General features: G+C 32.5%; 1 protein-coding gene across 2 annotated transcripts in view; it reads left to right on the forward strand.

The window, feature by feature from the left end:
• The first annotated feature begins 8,448 nt into the window (after positions 1 to 8,448).
• LOC128667586 (ataxin-8-like) overlaps positions 8,449 to 19,159 on the forward strand; it is a 69,098-nt gene continuing 58,387 nt past the window's right edge. The window contains exons 1-2 of one of the 2 annotated variants that reach the window (XM_053738279.1): positions 8,449 to 8,695; positions 9,622 to 9,788. In XM_053738279.1, coding sequence (XP_053594254.1) covers positions 8,647 to 8,695; positions 9,622 to 9,788 — 216 coding nt within the window. In that variant the 5' untranslated portion in view covers positions 8,449 to 8,646. Of the gene's footprint in view, positions 8,696 to 9,621; positions 9,789 to 19,159 lie in introns of those variants that run through there. The other variant, XM_053738281.1, reaches the window with a different exon arrangement.

Below are 19,159 nucleotides of genomic sequence, written 5' to 3' on the forward strand. Positions count from 1 at the left end.
AAAAATATTGTGACGAAAAATTCCAGTCACTTTGATCATTGTAATATTCGAGATGTAAGAGTTTTTCTCAATTCTCAAAGTTATCCATATGGAAATTGGAATCTAAACATTAATCGCAATCAGTATGCTTTATTGTATGATATGTATACAAATTTCCAAACGTCATACTATAATAAAGAGCCGGAACCATTGTTGACTAAAGCAGGATTTTTGGAAAAAGCACCTCTCTACATTATCGATTGTTCAAAACAAAATGAATCAATCAAATCTGGACCAGTTGACATTCGTGTTGAATTTGAATCAAATGATCAGTTTCCCGATCAGACATCAGCATACTGCTTAATTCTACATGATCGTATTATTGAATATAATCCATTGAGTAGTGCTGTGAGAAAATTAACTTAATAATTATTGTATTAGATAACAAGGTTGAGAAAAATAAATAAATTTTTTCACAATTAAAAATATGCTTCAATAAATTTTATTTTGCTTATACCCAATGCACATAATTAATTAATTAATATAGCTTGATAAGTATATATAATTATATACGTTTGAAATAAATGTTAAGTATGAATTTATAATTATTTTAATGCATCTTTTAGTTTTTTACACTTAGTACAATCTTTTTTGTAAGGATAAAGATAAATTCCTCGGACGTCGTAATCAGGACTTGTAATGGAATTATGTTCAATGCAAAACTTATAGTCCATAATTTTAAAGTTCTGTTTTAAATTAATTGGTAGTTTATCCCAGACAAATCGTATTTGAGATCGAGCGAATTGGAGAATGAACACATCATCAAGACAAGCGATGTCAGCTGCATCCATTTTTCTCAAATCTGATAGTTGATAGGATATCTGTACTGATTTCTCATATGATTGATTACAGCCCCAATATTTCAAAAACCATTGTTTTAGCTGCTGAACAGTTCCATATGAACAAGCATAATGTCCGAGTTTGGTGTGGTTGAATCTGAATGCACATCGAGGTCTGTTTATGTTTTCGAAATTATCGATCGAAAAAAATTTCATTTGTTCTAAATCAATAACTGGGACTGCATAATCAATCATTTCTTCGAGTCGTTTTTGCATTGTTGGCCCTTGTACATAAAAATATCGCGCATTCTGAACTAGTTGTTTTACCATAGGTTGCAATGATTCATAAGGATGATCACCAGTGTCCCAGTGAATACCATGACGATTCCCATCTTGATCTTCACTTTGTTGCACAATCACCGTGTCAGTGTACTGGATAGGCGGTTTGAATACGTAAATTTTGCATTGATACACACCATTTGCATTATTAAGGTTATAAATATCAACTACACATAGTTCCTTGACAATAAATTTTCCATTGGAAACTATATAACCAACGAAATCCACTATATACTCCATTGTTATTTATTTATCAACTATGCGACTCTCCAACTTTTCAAGATTTTGAATGATTTTATATAAGTTCTTTATTGAATCTTTCAGAGCAATGCAACTTGGGCACGACGAATCTCGTTTGCTTCTGATTATATCCAAATTTTCATAATAAGAAAATAGATTACTAAGAAAAGAACCAATAAACTCTGGACATATGTCACCAAAATAATTTTCAACTATTTCATCAGTGTCTATCATACCCGGATGACTAATACTTAAAAAATGTTTTTCACTATCACTTAGCTCCTCCATTTAGCACAGCTATAACTAGGAGGACATAATAGAAAAGTATGAGTTTTATAATGGTAACCCCCTCTAGAAAAAAAAATATTTTTTGTGGGGATACAGAGTAAAAATGATTGGCCCAAAACCGGTTGAATCAACCGTTAAATCCCCTACTTCTAAAAAAATAAAAAAATATTCTCAGAAAAACTTTCGAATTTTTGTTCATAAACCGCCCCTTTGCAGCTGTTAAAAGGTTTAGAACGATCCAGAATGAAAATAATATATCCTTACCAATTTATGCGTAGAAAATTCAAAATAATTCTCGAATGTTCAATTCCTTCCAATCCTACGTAAAACAGTAAAAATTCAAAAATATGTTTACTAAAAAGTTCTCGAATATCCACTAAGTCCCAAAAATCTGCTTTTATCGATCGGCGGAAACAGGCTCCAACGATATCTTCATTATCATTATCAAGTTCTGATTAAATCTGCGTTACCATGATCACTTAAATATCGATTAGCACAAATCTACATTATCATATATATGAAAAAAGGCTTCAAATATCGATGACATAGATCTACATTACCTACAACAGCCCAAAATATCGATAAAACAAATCTACATTACCAACGATCGCTACTTATCGTGGACCGGTGAGCTAGGGCGCTGCTTTGATTTCGGGGCCAAAAACCCTCTTATTCAACTACTCAACTCGACTTTCCGCTAAACCAAATTCTGTTGTATCGTCCAATTACATTTTATTATTTTTTTTTTGTTTACTTCTTTTCTCAACAAATGGATTTATTCACAGTCCGTTATTGATTGAGAAAATACGTAAAATGTTGATGCTACTAATCGACTGGATTTTTCGTGAAATGAATTTCTGTAGTATCGTTTAATTGACTTTTTTTTCGCGCACGGAATTTTGTAAATGGACTGAAAGATCCATTTGTTTAAAAAAAAAATTAACAAAAAAAAAAATGTTCATGGGACGATACCAGAGAAATTTGTTTTGCGAAAAATCGAGTTGATTAGTAGTAACGACATTTTATTGATTCTTTTTTATTTTCATTAATTTTTAATATAAAAGACTTAGAAATGTTTCGGTCAATCGTCCGACCATCGTATACGTAATGGCGGAGACAAAGCGTTCGTGCCAGGAGTGAGAGATCTGAACACCCAGCTAGTTTCTTTGCTAAATTTCGCGAAATATTTGAGAAAGAAAAAAAACATCCATGTCTTTTTAATAACAATCGTTTATACCACTTTTGGATTAAATAGACATGTGTTTTTACTAGACATTTCCTCAAGAGAATATATAAAAATTTAGACAATCCAAAAGTGCACGACTCATAATGCTCATTTATTATGAAATAATAAAAAAAATGGCGGGAAGTACGAATAAATTTAAAATATTTACAATTTTCTATCATTAAAATTTGTTGTTGTTTTTATTTTTTTTTTTAATTATATTAGTAATTTTTTAAAACTATAAAAGAATTTTTTCAAAATATCTTGATTAATAACAAAAAAAAAAAATATATGTAAATAAAAAGAAAATTGAATTGAAAAAATTCAGGCTTACCAATTAGCAATAACACAAAAAAAACAGCTGTACTAGGACGGTATATAGTGTGCAAGCGCTCCTGGTGGAATAAATGTACGTATAATGTATAGATGTATCAACATCCATATTAATTTTACATAGATATATATAGATATAGTTATACAGCTGTTTTCATTCTTTTATTAATTGTAATTAAACGACACTGACTTAACTAGCCATTTTCTACAAATCTTTCAAAGAATTTTTTTTTTTTAAATTTGATTAATTACTGGATTTTCTCGCTAGTTATCGTGTATACGGGATTCATACTTGACCGACAGGAATTTTTTTTAAACTATTTTGATGTTTTTTCGGATTTTATTGAACTAAGTAAATTTTTAAAAGGTATGGAATTAATCTCCATTAAATTATCTTCAAAATGGTGTGCAACATATCTTAATTCCGTGAATCAACAAAGGTACAATAACTGAAATAGTTGCTGAAGTAAGGCGAAAAAAATTTTTCGATCGTAAAGCACTCTCTGATGCTTCGCATCATGAGTTGTGCAATATAACGAAATTTGACTGTCTTTTAAATAATATACATATAAATATATATTGTGACGTTATTTTTCGTATGGGGGTCAAATCAAAGTGAACGTCACAAACACCAACTGATTTTTCTGTATTTACCAGCATGGTAACTCAAGACTTAGAATTTAGCGTACAGGTATTAACGATTTTGATACAGATTTTTGATTTAAGTTATAGTTTAAGAATTAAATATGGAGTAACGTTTAGCTACAGTTATGGGTTTTGTTAAGAAAAATTATAGTAAAGATTTAGAATCAGAATTATGGAAATAAAATATGGAATATGTTTTGAGATTTAAAGTTTGAGATAATGATAAAGTTTGAGTTTTAGTTTACAGTTTGGAATTTTGAGTATGTGGAGAAGTCAGTGTTACCGTGGAGCGGGATTTGAGTTAGTCACCCGGTATCATTTGATGATAGAACCTAGTTCTATCCCTATGAGACTTCTCGGTAGATTGCAGAGGTCTAGCTGAAATGCTAGTGCTCCAGTATAAAAGGAATCTGATGGATGCAGATTGGGATCAGTTTTTGAGTTTTGGTTTGGCAGGCCTCAACAGTAATATTGTGACCGTTGCTGTTGCGGAAGCCGTTTCGTCATTTTTAATTGCTTTTGTCTGACAGGCCTCAGAGGACAAGTCATGACCACTTGTACCGCTGAGGAAGTCATAGGTCACTTAGTTTTAAGTTTTACGATCCCAGCTGAAGTCTGTTCCAGGAGAGCAACTACCAAGGATATCCATACTCAAGGTCAGGTTTAGTGAGTACGTTTGGTGAGGTATAAGCCTCCAGTTATCAATATAGTAGAGTTTGGGAATTAATTTATGGATTTAGAATATAGAGGTCAGTTATTGATATTGATAAGATTTAGTTTGAGGTTTCGGATTTTGGTTATTGAGAAAAGGGGGGTCGAAGGGAAACCTTCGAAGAGTACGGACGTGGGCATTCAGCTCTGGTCGCTCGAAGTGAGCAGACGTGTCCAGAAATGGCGTTACAGTTCATGGCATTGCGGAAAGCTACAGATCAAGAGTATTGTTACAGAAGTATTATTTAAAACAGTGTAAGACGTTACTCGATATTTTATTCATCAGTAATCAGGTATGAAATAATTATTGTAATTATCAATAATTAATTGAGTTCGAGTCAGAGTCTTGAGATATGATGCTACTGTTTTAATTAAAGAAAATATTTAAGAACTGAGAGAATTATGAGGATATTGTAACAGTTAGAGTCATGTTCACGATTTATTGTTAATATTACTCTATAAATAATTATAAGAAATATGTTTAGCTATTAAACCAATTGTCGTCTAATTGACGTCAATATTAAATCCATGTACGTTAGTTTTACTAGTTTTGTTGAAGAGAATGTTCTAGAATAACGGCTTTGTAATTTATTGTTCTAAGTTCCTGAATATTAGTTGATTGTAAATTAGCTCTAGTAATTAATTAATTTATTTTTAATATATCGATACGCATCGATTAGATGTCAGTTTACCTTTTTGTTGAGAGTAATTCCATTATTATTAGATTCATTATTTTGAATTGTTTGTGCGAAGCTACAGGATTTTGTTAACTGTTAAATAGAGATTTTAGATTATTTGTTGTTTAATAAAAATTGCAAATTCACTGATAATCTACATGAATTTGGAATGATGTAACCCGGACCACTCCCTCTCTCCATAAACCTACACACTGAGCGACACCATGTCATACCGTAACTCTGTTTTTAGTTTTCCAGTCTCTGTTTTTGTTTTTGCTTATAAGTTCTGAGAATTTTGTTAAGTTTTAGTTTTTATTTAGTTGCGTGGGTTTGGTGATAATTCCACAGATCAAAAATAATTCGGTTTTTACTTATGCGTGGTTTTAAGATAGTTCCACAGATCAAAAATTTATCTAATTCTTAAGATTTACTGGTTTGGTGATTCCAGTGATAAAAAATTACCTGGCGCCTTGATAGTATTGAGACTGGAGGCTCAGGATAGAGAACGAAGTTTGTAGCGCAAAGGAAATCCGGGCGTATTAACGTCTGCTTGAATGGATAGATTTTGCGTTATAATACATATATATATATATATATATATATATATATATATATATATATATATATATATATATATATATATATATATATATATATATATATATATATATATATATATATATATATATATATATATATATTAGACTGGGCCAAATAAATCGACTATTTTTTTTTCTCTCGATACTGTGAAAATATTATTCCTATCTAAAAAATTTGAGCAACATTTATTCTTGAAGGAAATTAAATTCCCTACGAAAAATCTCTCTCAGTAAATTGACGTAAAACGAGCCGTTTCGTTGTAATCGTGCCTTAAACATTGATTTGCTTTTTAAATTCTTTGTTTCTACTTTGGATTTTTGTAACTACACGGAGAGAAAATTATGGTAACTGTTTCTAGTACGTTTATGAAATATGATCCTATACCGTTATGGTAATAATTACTTGGGATTATGGGATATAGACCCATACTTTCTGGGAAAAGTTTCCATAAGTATGGGAACAATTCCTATCATTATGGTAACAGTTTCCATATCGCATGTGAAAGAATCATGGTAATGATTACCATACTCTTAGGAATAGTTCCCACAAGCAGATAGTAACCGATCATATAACCACATTGTAATGGTTCCTAAGTGTATATGGGAATAAGCCCTACATATTATGGTAACTATTATGTTGTAATTATTACCATAATATTATGGGAATAGTTACCATAATAGTATAGGAATGGTTACCAAAATATCATGGTAATAATTTCCATAATATTTAGAAATTATAATAATTTTTTTTTTGTAAGAAGCGTTTTTTTTGTATATTACAAAATTTTAAGTATACAAAAAAACGCTTATTACAAAAAAAAAAAATTTATTATAATTTCTAAATATTATGGTAACAATTACCATAGTTACATGGTAACGATTACCATGATTCCATAGGAACTATTCCGATACCATATGGGAATTATACCCATAATTATAGGAATGATTACCATAATATATATGGGCTCCGTTCCTATAATCAACATTTGAAAAAAACCGGTTACCATGCAGTATGGGAACCATTCCCATAATATATTGTAACTGTTACCATAATTTTCTCTCCGTGTACTAGAAATATTAAAATTTTTTTAATCACGTTACATATTTTTGAAGAAAATTTAATGCTCTATAAAAAAGGTCTCTTAACATTTTTGCTAAATTCACTCCTTCAAAAGTTATTCAAGGTTGAAGATGAGTCAAAACGACTTAAATAACTTGAATAACTTTCGAAGGAGTGAATTTAGCAAAAAATGTTAAGAGACCATTTTTATAGAGCATTAAATTTCTTTCAAAAATATGCATCTTGACTAGAAAAAATTTTTATATTTCTAGTAGTTACAAAAATCCAGAGTAGAAACAAAGAATTAAAAAACAAATCAATGTTTAAGGCACAGTTACAAGGAAACGGCTCGTTTTACGTCAATTTACTAAGAGAGATTTTTCGTAGGGAATTCAATTTTCTTTAAGAATACACGTTGTTTAAATTTTTCAGGTAGATGATTTACGAGTTTTGGATAAAAAATGAAATTTCTGTCAACAAATGAATAGTCGTAACGATACACCTCTTAATATCGATATTAAGGGCACAAACTTGCACAAGAATTTTTTTTTATCATCAGGAGTAATATTTTCACAGTATCGAAAAAAAAAGTCAATTTTATTGGCCCAGTCTATATATATATATATATTAGACTATTTTAAAAATAATAACTATTTTTTTTTCTTCATTATATCGAAAATATTGTTGGAAATGACGAAAAAAAAATACTGTGGAAGTTTGAGCTCTTAATATTAATATTAACAACTGCCGCATCGCAATTTTCTATTTCCCATTTAACTAAGATGGGAAAATTTATTTTTTAAGCTTTGGAATTTTGTAGCTCATGGTGGGACCAATACTTTTAAATGTATAATATATATATATATATATATATATATATATATATATATATATATATACGTATATTATTTATAAAGACAATCAAATTACGTTTTTTAAGTATACTTCTAATAATTACATTTTACCCCTATGAAAAGTATATACAAAAAAAATATTTTAAAAATACATAAAAAATAGATTTTTAATAGCTAACTTTTGGCTAATTTTCATAATTATATATTTGAAATATGTTTTTAATATATTCAAATTACATTACAATAGATACAATATTCATGAAAATCGACCAAAAGTTAGCTATTAAAAATTATATTCTTTATACATATATTTTGTATGTTTTTTTTTAGATTTTAACGTAAATTTTTTTTTCGTGGGGAAATACCCAAAATTATGAATAAATAATTTATGAAAAGACAATAAAAATTTTATAAACATAAAAGTTTGCACTCAAAAACTCATATAGCTCACAATACATTGCCTCTGTCTTATTCTCGCATGCTTATTCGTCACTCACTCATTCGCTTTTTCTTTCTCATACTCCCTTGTTTTTTTCATACACTAAGATGCTTAGAGAGATGAAGAAAAACAAACACAACGTAGCGACAGACACCACTGTCCTTCCCGCTCTTTTAACGTTAGAGGTCAGCCGTGCCATATTAAACATTTTATTCCAGTTTTGACTGTCGTGCAGAGTGCTTGTCCATTGATATAATTTATTTGTGAACTACAAGTGATTTATTTTTGTGCATATTTAATTGCTATAAAAAGTTTTCATGTTTGCTCACATTAAATTTGTGAAGAGTGGAAAGTATAAAACAGTTGATTTAAATAAACTTATTAATTGCAAACCTAATTGTCAAACGAAATTTTCAAAATGGAAGAAGACGAGGTAATTCATGACGCAGTTGTTGTTGCTGTGCATGGTAAGTTAATTTAAAAAATATTAAATTACCCATTCTTTTCGTATAATAACGATACGGTAATAAACTGTAAATATTATATGTCATTCAGATTTCTCCTACTAATCTATCTATCAATTAAATTATACCATCATTTTAAATATTTGTTCATAATCCATAAAAATACTGTTAGTAGTTATAAAAAATAGCACTGATTGAAGCCATTAAATGTTTTGAAATTTATTTCATTAAAATATGTATTAAAGATAATGATGAGTTTCAATCGAATGTTGATCTTTGTTCGTTTTTAAAAAAACAATAAATATCTGATAAATAAATTTCTGAATGCGTTTATTCCTGTGAGATTTTATTAGTTCAATCGAATTTTGAAAATGTAACGAAGTTTTAGATGGTTGTATAAATTTTAATGAGATCTTATCAACGTGTATGAGTATCTATAAGTTTTTATGAGATATCAGTTGACTTAAATTTTTTAAAATATATATATAACTATCTATTACATTTTTATTGTCTATCCGAATATGTAAAATATTTTTTTTTCTTGATTTTGTTAAGATTTTACTACAGTATTTTAATTTTCACAATATCCAATCTTTTTAGTTTTTCATATTTTTTAATATAATTTAAAATCCTAATTAAACTTTACCTATAAATCAAACTATCATTAAACTGGTTGCAAGCTATCTTTTCAAGTAAAAATACTATGAATGAAATTAAATTGAATTGGACGCATAAATAAACCAACTTTAAACTAAACAACTTAATTCTTTCTGAATAAATGATTCTTTCATATATAAAATGAAAAATAATTCCAAGTTAGAATATAAATTTAATCAATCATCAAATTCTTGAGTCTGTAAAAACAAATACTGTCTTTTTTTACACGCTAATATATCGATTTTTCTAATTAAAGTGATCTCATGATTTAGATTCAATCCAGGAATTATTGGAAATAGTGGAATCATCACAGAAAAAAGCTCCACCTTTGGCATTATTATCCGAGCCATCAGAAGAAGATTTAAAAGTTAAAAAAATAACTGTTAAATCGGATGACACTTTGAACATCCTCCACAGCCGCTTACTTCGCAAAGATCCGGTAAGTTTATTTACTTGGCGTCTATAATAATAGTAATATATTGAACATTGAAAATTAGTGAACATTATTGCACGTTGAAAATTTAATTATAATGATCACCATGATATTGCGGTAAAACTGGTCATCTCTTTGCGATACCTTCCACTTGATGAATGGAGATACTTGGTGATATCTTTCATAATACAGCAATGGTCTTCGTTATTAGTCCATTTTTTGTGCATTAATCAGTTCCTTTGTACAGCGAATTACTTATACAACATATTTATTATTTAATGTGAATATTTTATATGATACATATATATATATATTATTCATTTATGAAAAATATATCCATGTTTTCAATTTATATATATAAAGCTTCACAATAACAATCTTTTTTCAACTGAAAATTCGAAAGAGTACCTTCTTAATTGAACCTAGCTTAAGAAAAGTAAATGAATGATTAAATACATTTATTTTAAAAATTCAGTTTATTGATAATAAAATCATGTGATATTAAAATACACGATGGTATTTCTTGAGTCGAAATTTAGAACCTATTTTGATATTTAAGAACTTTAATAGAATTTACATTGAGGTAACAAAGTTTCAAGCTTAAATAATAGACCCCGATTACCCAAAAGAAATTACATTGAACCCCGATGTCTTACAATTTCAAGTAGTAAAAAAAAAAATTATTGAGGAAGACAATTTGATTAGTGGTTATATTATGAAGTTATTACAGCGCAAATTATTTTTCGTTGAAAGTAAACTAATCTTGAAAAGTTTTTTTATTTGAGATTTGTTGGGAAACTTTAACTAACTTCATAGAAACCGTAAACATTTTTTTATCAACTCTAATTACTTTTGGAAAGTTAAAATGAATTTTTGAAATGAAAAAATTGTTATTAAGAAATTTTGGGAGAATTTTGAACAAATTTGTAGAAAAGTCCGACAGCTTTTTTTTATTTAAAAATTTATTTGATCCATTAATTTTTTTTATAAAAAGTTTTTTAGTAATAATTTATTTGATTAATAGTTACGAATCTCAAATCATTCTCGATTATATTTCGTAATCAGGGAAGTTTATGAATCCACCACTTAACTTTAAATAAATAAAAATTGTTTTTTCGACAACAATTTGTTCATTTCAAACATATAAAAATGCGATCATTTTTTGGCTTGAAATTCCAATATTATTAATCATAAAAAACTTAATTTCTTGCGGTATTCAAGAAAAAAAACTGAATGCATACCAATAGTTGCAAATTTTTAAATATAAACTTAAAACAATGAAAAAGTACATGTTGAAGTCACGGCCATTTTAATACTACTTCTTTTTCAATGTGTAACGGGAAAACTGGGGTTAATTTCAGTTGCTAATTAAAAGTTATTAATTACTTGATAAGTTGAAAAATGAACCATCCAGAACCAGAAAAGATAAACCAGTAAATAGATAAACAATATCTGAATGCAAGGAATTTAATAATTAGCCAATATTATTTTAAGTTAACATAAAATATCCCAGAAAGCAAAATTAGAAAATATACAAAACTACCCCTTTTTGCTCGGTTTAGCTCGCCGGAGTCCGGGGTTAAAAACAAAAGGGGTTTTCAAGAGACAGACATTATTAAATATAAGACTTTAAATTTTATTCAAATCAACACCTTTACATAGGCTTCGAGCCCTTGTTCTACTACCAATTATTTAAGCAAGGTTTTTATCACGGTTTATTATGATTTTTAAATACGTACACACGGTTACGCGGTCAATTCCCACACACACACACAAAATTACGCGGACTAGTAACGCGGGTCTACCCCCTCCCGGATGCTTCAGGGGTGTCTGGTCGACTTCCCCGTCGGCCCTGCACGAGTTCCCCTTCCCAGAAGGTAAGCGGATGGTCTCCGTCTAACCCCCACCTAATCGGCTAGTTTCACCTACCATCCCTTGGCAGAAGGCCTCAGAGTGGGTACCCTTAAATCTCCCCGAGAATCAAATTTCGCTTACCTTGGTCCGGTCGGACTCGGGGTAGTCGAAGTTCCAGATGTCGTTCAGGGAATGGTCTTCCTCCAGAAAACGTCTCGGGAGACTAAGTTGCCAATACGAGCTTTACCGAGCGCTTTTATTACCTGAGCCATCCGTCACACATACGGAAAAGGATAAATTTCATCGCCCTCTAGCGTTGCTTTCTGAAGCGTAGCGATCGAGAAATTATTCTAAGTCCAAACCGACAAAAATCAAAGGAAGCAGAAAAACGATGAAATATTATTCAAGAGATTGAATTTCTTCTAAGTTTTGTGCTTTAATATCAGTGAGAATTGAAAAATATAATTTAACGAGATATAAAGAATGATTCGGAAAGGAAAAGAATGTGTTTAAGACTTTGAGTAAACATCTAAATACGGAGAAGCTTAGCCGTACGGCTCACACACTCGTGAGCGAAAGGAGAGAGAATGAAAGAATACGCGATTAAAATACTAAGTTAAATTAAACTCTCTCACATTGTTTTTTCATATTTTGTCTTATTTTATATTTCTTTCAATCTCTTAAATCTTTTAAGAGATTCATATAGAATCATTTTTCACCTTTTTTTCTTCTCCTTTAATTTTACTGGCTCGGGACTTAGAATAATTTTCACTCGGCGCGCATTCATATTATCATTCTATACACTCGTACCAATGTAATATCATACAAAATCTTAGTAATAATATAACACAGCCATAGTAAATAAATCAACATAGTTATAGTAATAGTTTTAGTATATTAAAAAGAAACCACAGTAGTAGTTAATAGAAATAATAGTAATTAAGTAATAGTTATAATACCAATATTTATAAGTAGATCACAATAAACATGTAGTAATTAAGTAACGTAGTTATCTAGTCATAGTTGATGAAAAAAAATAGTTTTTAAGTACGAGTAGTAAGTAGAATAAACACCATAGTTTAGGTTTAGTCATAAGTAATAATAATAATAATAATACTAGTTATAAATCATAGTAATATATTACACATAGTACTAAGTAATAATAATCACAATAGCAATTAATAATAGTCATAAGAAAATCACAATAGTAATTAGTCAATAGTAATAAGAAAATCATAGTAATATGAGTAACTAGTAATAAGAGTAGAGAGAATTAGAAATAGTCATACTAGCTCATAAGAAATACAAATAGTAGTAATCACAAAAAAACTTGGTCCGCACAAACTGGTCTACCATCACAAATGATGAAATTAAAGTTAACCGATGTCTAATAATTTTTTGATTTTTTTAAAACGATAAATTATAAAAAAAAATTTTTTGAAAAACTTAAAACCTATGAATTTTTTAATTGTTTACATGTGCATATATTTATTTATTTATTTATTTTTTTTCTTGGAAACGATTTGTCGAAAAAAACAATCAGAAAATTGTTAATTGTTGGTTTATTTCAGGATCATTATTCAATAAGCTTCATTTATTTTATTGTAAAGATATACCAGTTGCAAAAATTCTTTTGTTCTGAATAATATATATATATGTATATATATTAGGGTGATTCAAAAAAAAATAAATTTCTTTTTTTTTTCGCAAACAGGTTTAAAAGTTTCGTTTAGATTAAAAATGACACCTGTGTAAATTAGAGCTCTTAACATTAACATTAAGAGGTTTCGCATTGCACTTTTCTATTTTCCATAAAAATAACATGGAAAAAATTTTTCTTTTGTCTTCTGATTTTTATAAATAGCTAAAGATGCGTCATAGGAATAATTGATGGGCCTGTTTTTGTAGGTAATTGAATGATCTACAAAAAAAGTTTCTTATCATTTTTTGATAAATCTATTTGTTCAAAAGTTATTTGAGGTTGAAGTCGAATTCATATTAAATTTTGAGATCTTTTAACTTTTCCGGCGAAACTATCAGACTTATTACAAAATATCATGAGACCTCTTTTGTAGACAATTTTATTCCCTAGAAGTTATTCTCATAGAGTTTTTTCGAATTCCGCATTGTTTTCTAGTTATTTTTATTTTAAAGTCAATCTTTTAAAATCGATCAGAAAACTATTTCTTTTAGAGCTTGACATTAAAATAAAAATAACTAGAAAACAATGCGGAATTCGAATAAACTTTATGAAAATAACATTTGGGGAATAAAATTGTCTACAAAAAAGGTTCCATAATATTTTGTTATAGGTCTGATAGTTTTGCCGGAAAAGTAAAAAAATCTCAAAATTTGATATGAATTCAACTTCAACCTTATAACAGGGCTAGGCTGTTACTCTGGTCGTCCTTAAATTACCTTTTAAGGGCGCCACTGGAAGGATTAACGGTCTTCCAGAACCGGTTCTTAATACTCAGGGTCGGTGTAAAAGTTAATTGTAAGAGTAGGAAAAGGAAGGATAATTTTATAAATAACTTAGATTTAGTTATTACAATAGTATTACCTTTTATTTAATTCACAACCTTTCAATTAAAACCTTATAATTTTATAACTTATGACCTTATAACTTTAGACCTTATAACTTATACCTTATAACTATTAAACCTTTAGACCTTAAACCTTTAGACCTTATAACCTTTGACCTTATAACCTTATAACTATTAACCTTATAACTATTAACCTTTTTGACCTTATAACTTCTGCCAATTACCTTTGGACTTACTTTACTTAACTACGTAGCCACTACCTTGGCATCACACACACTCTCACACTCAGTTAAAATCATTGCCAACTACCTTTGGACTTATGATTAAAATCGGTTACCTCCCGAATTAATTATTAACTAATTTACACATTTTAAAACTTATTTCACACACATACTGCACTCAAGTCCCCTGGACTTTTCTCACACACACTGACTTTAAAATGGTTTTTCCCGCCACACAATTATAAATTAATTAATTAATTTATGAGAAGAATTATGATTATTAATTAATTAATTTATTTCAATTAATTCATTTCCAATAACTAACATTATTTCTTCAATATAATACTGATCCGAATTTACTAGAATTAATGTTTTAAATTTTAGTTAGTAAAGTCTCATTTCTAATCCTGACTCAACTTTCCCGACTTTTGTTTTCAGATTTTCTTATGCCGAGAATATTTCATAATAATTTTATTAACTAATTTTATTTATTACTAATTTACTTTAATTATTAGTCTGGTCCGAGTAATTATTTTAATTAATATTTAATTTGGTTGAATTAATTATTTTAATTAATAAATTAATTTGTAACAACGCGGACTAAACTATGGAAAATTCTGGCTCATCGGCCTAGAAATTTCTACGACGCAATAACTCCGGCGACGGCCTGGAATTTCAAGACAACGCCCTGGACCCGGCAATTGGGCCTGGACCCGGTTAGACAACCGTCTGGCTTAATTTTATTAATAAATTAATTTTACAACTAATTAATTAAATATGGGCCTAGACGCGGATACCTCGACGAACGACTAAGTATTTTTAAATTAAATTAATATTTCGGCTTTGGCCTAAAATAATTAATTTAATTAATACCTGATTATTTTCTGATGCGGTTCTCTTTGTTTCGTCTCTCTTTAGATCCTTTTCCTTCTCGTTCGTCGCGTTCTCCTGCTTGTCTCTCGTGTCTTTTCTCTAGTTAATTCTCGCCTCACTTTTAATTTAGTTGGTGTTGGCTCCTTCACCTGCTGTGTGATGGAAGCGTCTTGGTGGTTCGGCGTCTTGTCCGGTTGTGTGTCTCAGTTTTGGGTTGTCTCTTCACTTATCACTGTACACCCACTCGACCGAATTCGGCTACTTCCGGAAAATTAGCTACCCCTACTTATCGCTAAGTGGGACTGACAGACAAGCCCCTACGATTTCCGCTCGGGACGACAGTCGCACTCTACCCCGGATAACCCTGGGGCAGTAATAGATTATATCGACCGCGCACATGATAGAAAATCACGGTAATTAAGCGCGGAAAATTCAAAGTTCCCTGTTACACTCCCCCCTGCCAGACTGTCGCCCGGTCGGGAATTGTAGGTTCTCGTCGTCCAAGGATGTTGGGTGTAGACTTGGTCTTTGTTAAAATCCAATAAGTATGAAAGTAAAAAAAACTTTATTTTTAAGAATAGTTATTCTAATTTTTCATCATCTGAACGTGTCTCTAACTCTAACACCTCATCACGATCATCGAAAATGGGGACTCCCTCATCGCATCCTGAATCGGCTGATAGGTATCCCAATCCATACTGAATCCGATCTGGGTTGTCCGGCTCGACCCAGTCCATGTGAACCATATGTGGTCCATTCTTACTCTTCTTCTTCTTTTTCGTCTTTTTCTTCCTTTTCATCGGGTTTTCATTCGCACGAGCCTCCGACCCTCCGGCCTGGGCAACGAATTCTGGAGGAACTCGTTGTCCGGCTATTTCCTCAGTTTCAGCTGATCTTGGTGACATAATGGGCAAGGCGCGAGCTTCTTCTTGCCACGGAATGGCGTCTGTCCGAGTTGAAGGGCCTGGAACGGGATCAATCTCCGCACCGGCTGATGGGCCTGAAACGGGATCAATATCCATACCGGCTGATGGGCCTGGAACGGGATCAATATCCATACCGGCTGATGGGCCTGGAATGGGAGCAATCTCCATACCGGCTGATTCCTTCGGTTGTAATGCCTCTCCGGTTGGCCCCGGTGGTAGGGAAGCTCTCGGGATAACTTCCTCGGCCTCTGGTGTTTTCGAAACCGGTAGAGTGGAAGTAAAGGCACAGTTGTGGAGCCCTACTCCTGTCTTTGACCTTGATCCAATGTGATATGCCAACTTTTTCACCTTTTCCAAAATTATTTCCTCCGCTGGTTTGGCTAATATCGCGGCGAGCTTAGCCTCTCGCAGCTCCTGACGCTTCGCGTTCTTCTTACGTCTTGCTGCCGCCTTCGCAGCAGGATTGACCGATGATGTAGTATTGGGCAACCCTTGGGGCCGCTCCCGCGAGCCAGTTACACTCACTGCTGCCGGTGTCGATGGTTTCGCAGCATCCCGGTGAGCCGATGTAGCTGTTTGCCCTGTGGTCAAGGTAGTTTTCGCCACGACTGCCGATGTTCTTGGCTTGGCCGCCTCCTGGCGAGTAAGACTAATATTACTCATGCGGTTCATGGTGTCAGAAATCAATGCTGGGCCTACCCGAGGTTGAGCCGGGCGGCTAGGTGTGGTCCCCTGGTCTTCGGGCACCAATGGGCCTAGTCGCTGTAAAGCCGACTGGCGTGTTGGCGGTTGTACGTCACTCTCGGACCCCGCCAATGGGCCTGGATGGTTTATTACCAACCGGCGATGGAGATGTCTTCCTGGCGGTCCATATGGTCTGACATTACGATGATATCTCCTGCGGGTTGCCTCCGTATACCCGCGGACTCCGTCCCTGGAGCGTCTTCTGCTCCGGTCCATCTGAAATAAATTGGGGTTAGTCGTATGATCAAGGGAATCTTTATTATTAAGTTACTATTTCGTCTTATTAGCAATACGCGTGCTCCGGCGCGGTAATTTTAAATCCGGTGTATAATGAGTACCAAGCGATTTACCCGCATCATTACTAAGTTCTACTACTAGCGGACTAATGATTTTCTTAACGGTAGCCGGACCCAAGTATTTCATACCGAGACCTGCGCTATATTTTTGACTTTTATTGCTAAGTTTTCTGTTTGGGTAGAAGACCCTATCACCTAATTTAACTTCTGGTATTTTAGATTCTGGACTCTTATAAGTAGCTTGACGTTCTTGTTCGGCTCGCACGATGCTTTCAATTTTGTGCCGAAGTTCATCTAGTCGCTGAACTCTCTGCTTCCACTCCTCGTTATCCGGAATAAAATCTTCCATTTCCAGCTCAGTTAACTTGTCAGATAGCCTAGGCTCTTGGCCATGCACTAAGAAATATGGAGATAATTTTAACGACGTATGATATGAGCTATTATAAGCCAGTTGAATTTCCCCTAGATGGTCATCCCATCTGGTCTGGTCTTTATTAATGTAAGATCGAATCATTGGTTTTATTGTACGATTAATCCGTTCCACAGGATTTGCTTGAGGATGAGCGACTGCCAATGGTGTAAATTTCACGCCAACTGATTTTAAATAATCCTGTACGGTCTCGTTTACAAATTCCCTGCCATTATCTGTCACCAAAAACAGCGGGTATGATCGTAAGGAAAATGTGCGTTTAAATGCCTCCAAAACAGCTGCACCAGTATGACGACGTAAAGGATAAAGCTCAATAAACCTAGTATATAAGTCCTGAATAACCAGTATGTACTGGTGTCCTTTACGTGATCGAGTGAACGGTCCAGTTACGTCAGCAGCGACAATTGCCCAAGGTCTTATGGGTTGTCGAGTTTGCATTGGAGCTTTTGATGATGACTGTTTATATTTTGCTTGCTTACAAACTTCACAAGCTTCCACGTAACTGTCCACATCCTGGTACATACCAGGCCAGTAGTATTGGACCTTAATGCGCTCATACATCCTGTCTCGCCCTAGATGTGCAGCATCTGGGTCTTCGTGATGTTTCTTGAGGACTTCTTGTATCTCCGGATCTTTCAAAACTACTTTCCAAGCATTATCGTCTCCAACGATAGATTTTAATGGATCTGGACGATGATATTCAAGTCGATCTTCAACGATACGCCAATCCGGGAATCTCCCTGGATTGCGACGTACGTTATTAAATTTAACTGCATACCAATTTGATACTTGCAAGTGTAGACAGTGGTTAGATTCAAGCTGACCTTTGATGTCCAACCAATCTTCTGGAGTGTTTTCTTCATATATACGTGACAATGCATCAGGACCTTCATTTTCAGTGCCTCTTCGATGTTCGATAGTTATCTGGTGTGAAAGCAACTCCATAGCCCAACGAGCTAGCCTGCCGTTCGGGTCTCGTAGTGAATGTAACCATTTTAATGCTGCATGATCGGTGACGACGGTAAATGGAGTCCCTTCTAGATAACAGCGTAATTTTCGTACTGCCCAGACAACTGCCAGACACTCTTTCTCTGTGGTGGTGTACCGAGTCTCAGCACCCTTAAGCTGACGACTTAAACAAATAATTAAATATTCCTTATGTGTCTCAGGATCACGTTGTACCAGGAATGCTCCCAGGCCTGTATCACATGCATCGGTATAAAGATAATACGGCAGTCCAACTTTAGGTACAGACAATGGCTGAGCATCGATTAATGCACGTTTTAATTTATTGAACGATTCTTCTTCCTCGGGTCCCCACTTCCACTCTGTGGTTACACCAGTTAATTTATTTAACGGTCCTTGAGCTTTGGCTACGTTTTGTAGATGTCTGTGGTACCAGTTCACTAGTCCCAGAAAACTTCGCAGCTGTTTCCTATTAGTTGGTCTAGGATAGTTGACAATCGGAGCAATTTTATCTGGATCTG

Source organism: Microplitis demolitor, chromosome 4 (genome assembly GCF_026212275.2).
Source record: "Microplitis demolitor isolate Queensland-Clemson2020A chromosome 4, iyMicDemo2.1a, whole genome shotgun sequence".
NCBI classification, from domain to species: domain Eukaryota; kingdom Metazoa; phylum Arthropoda; class Insecta; order Hymenoptera; family Braconidae; genus Microplitis; species Microplitis demolitor.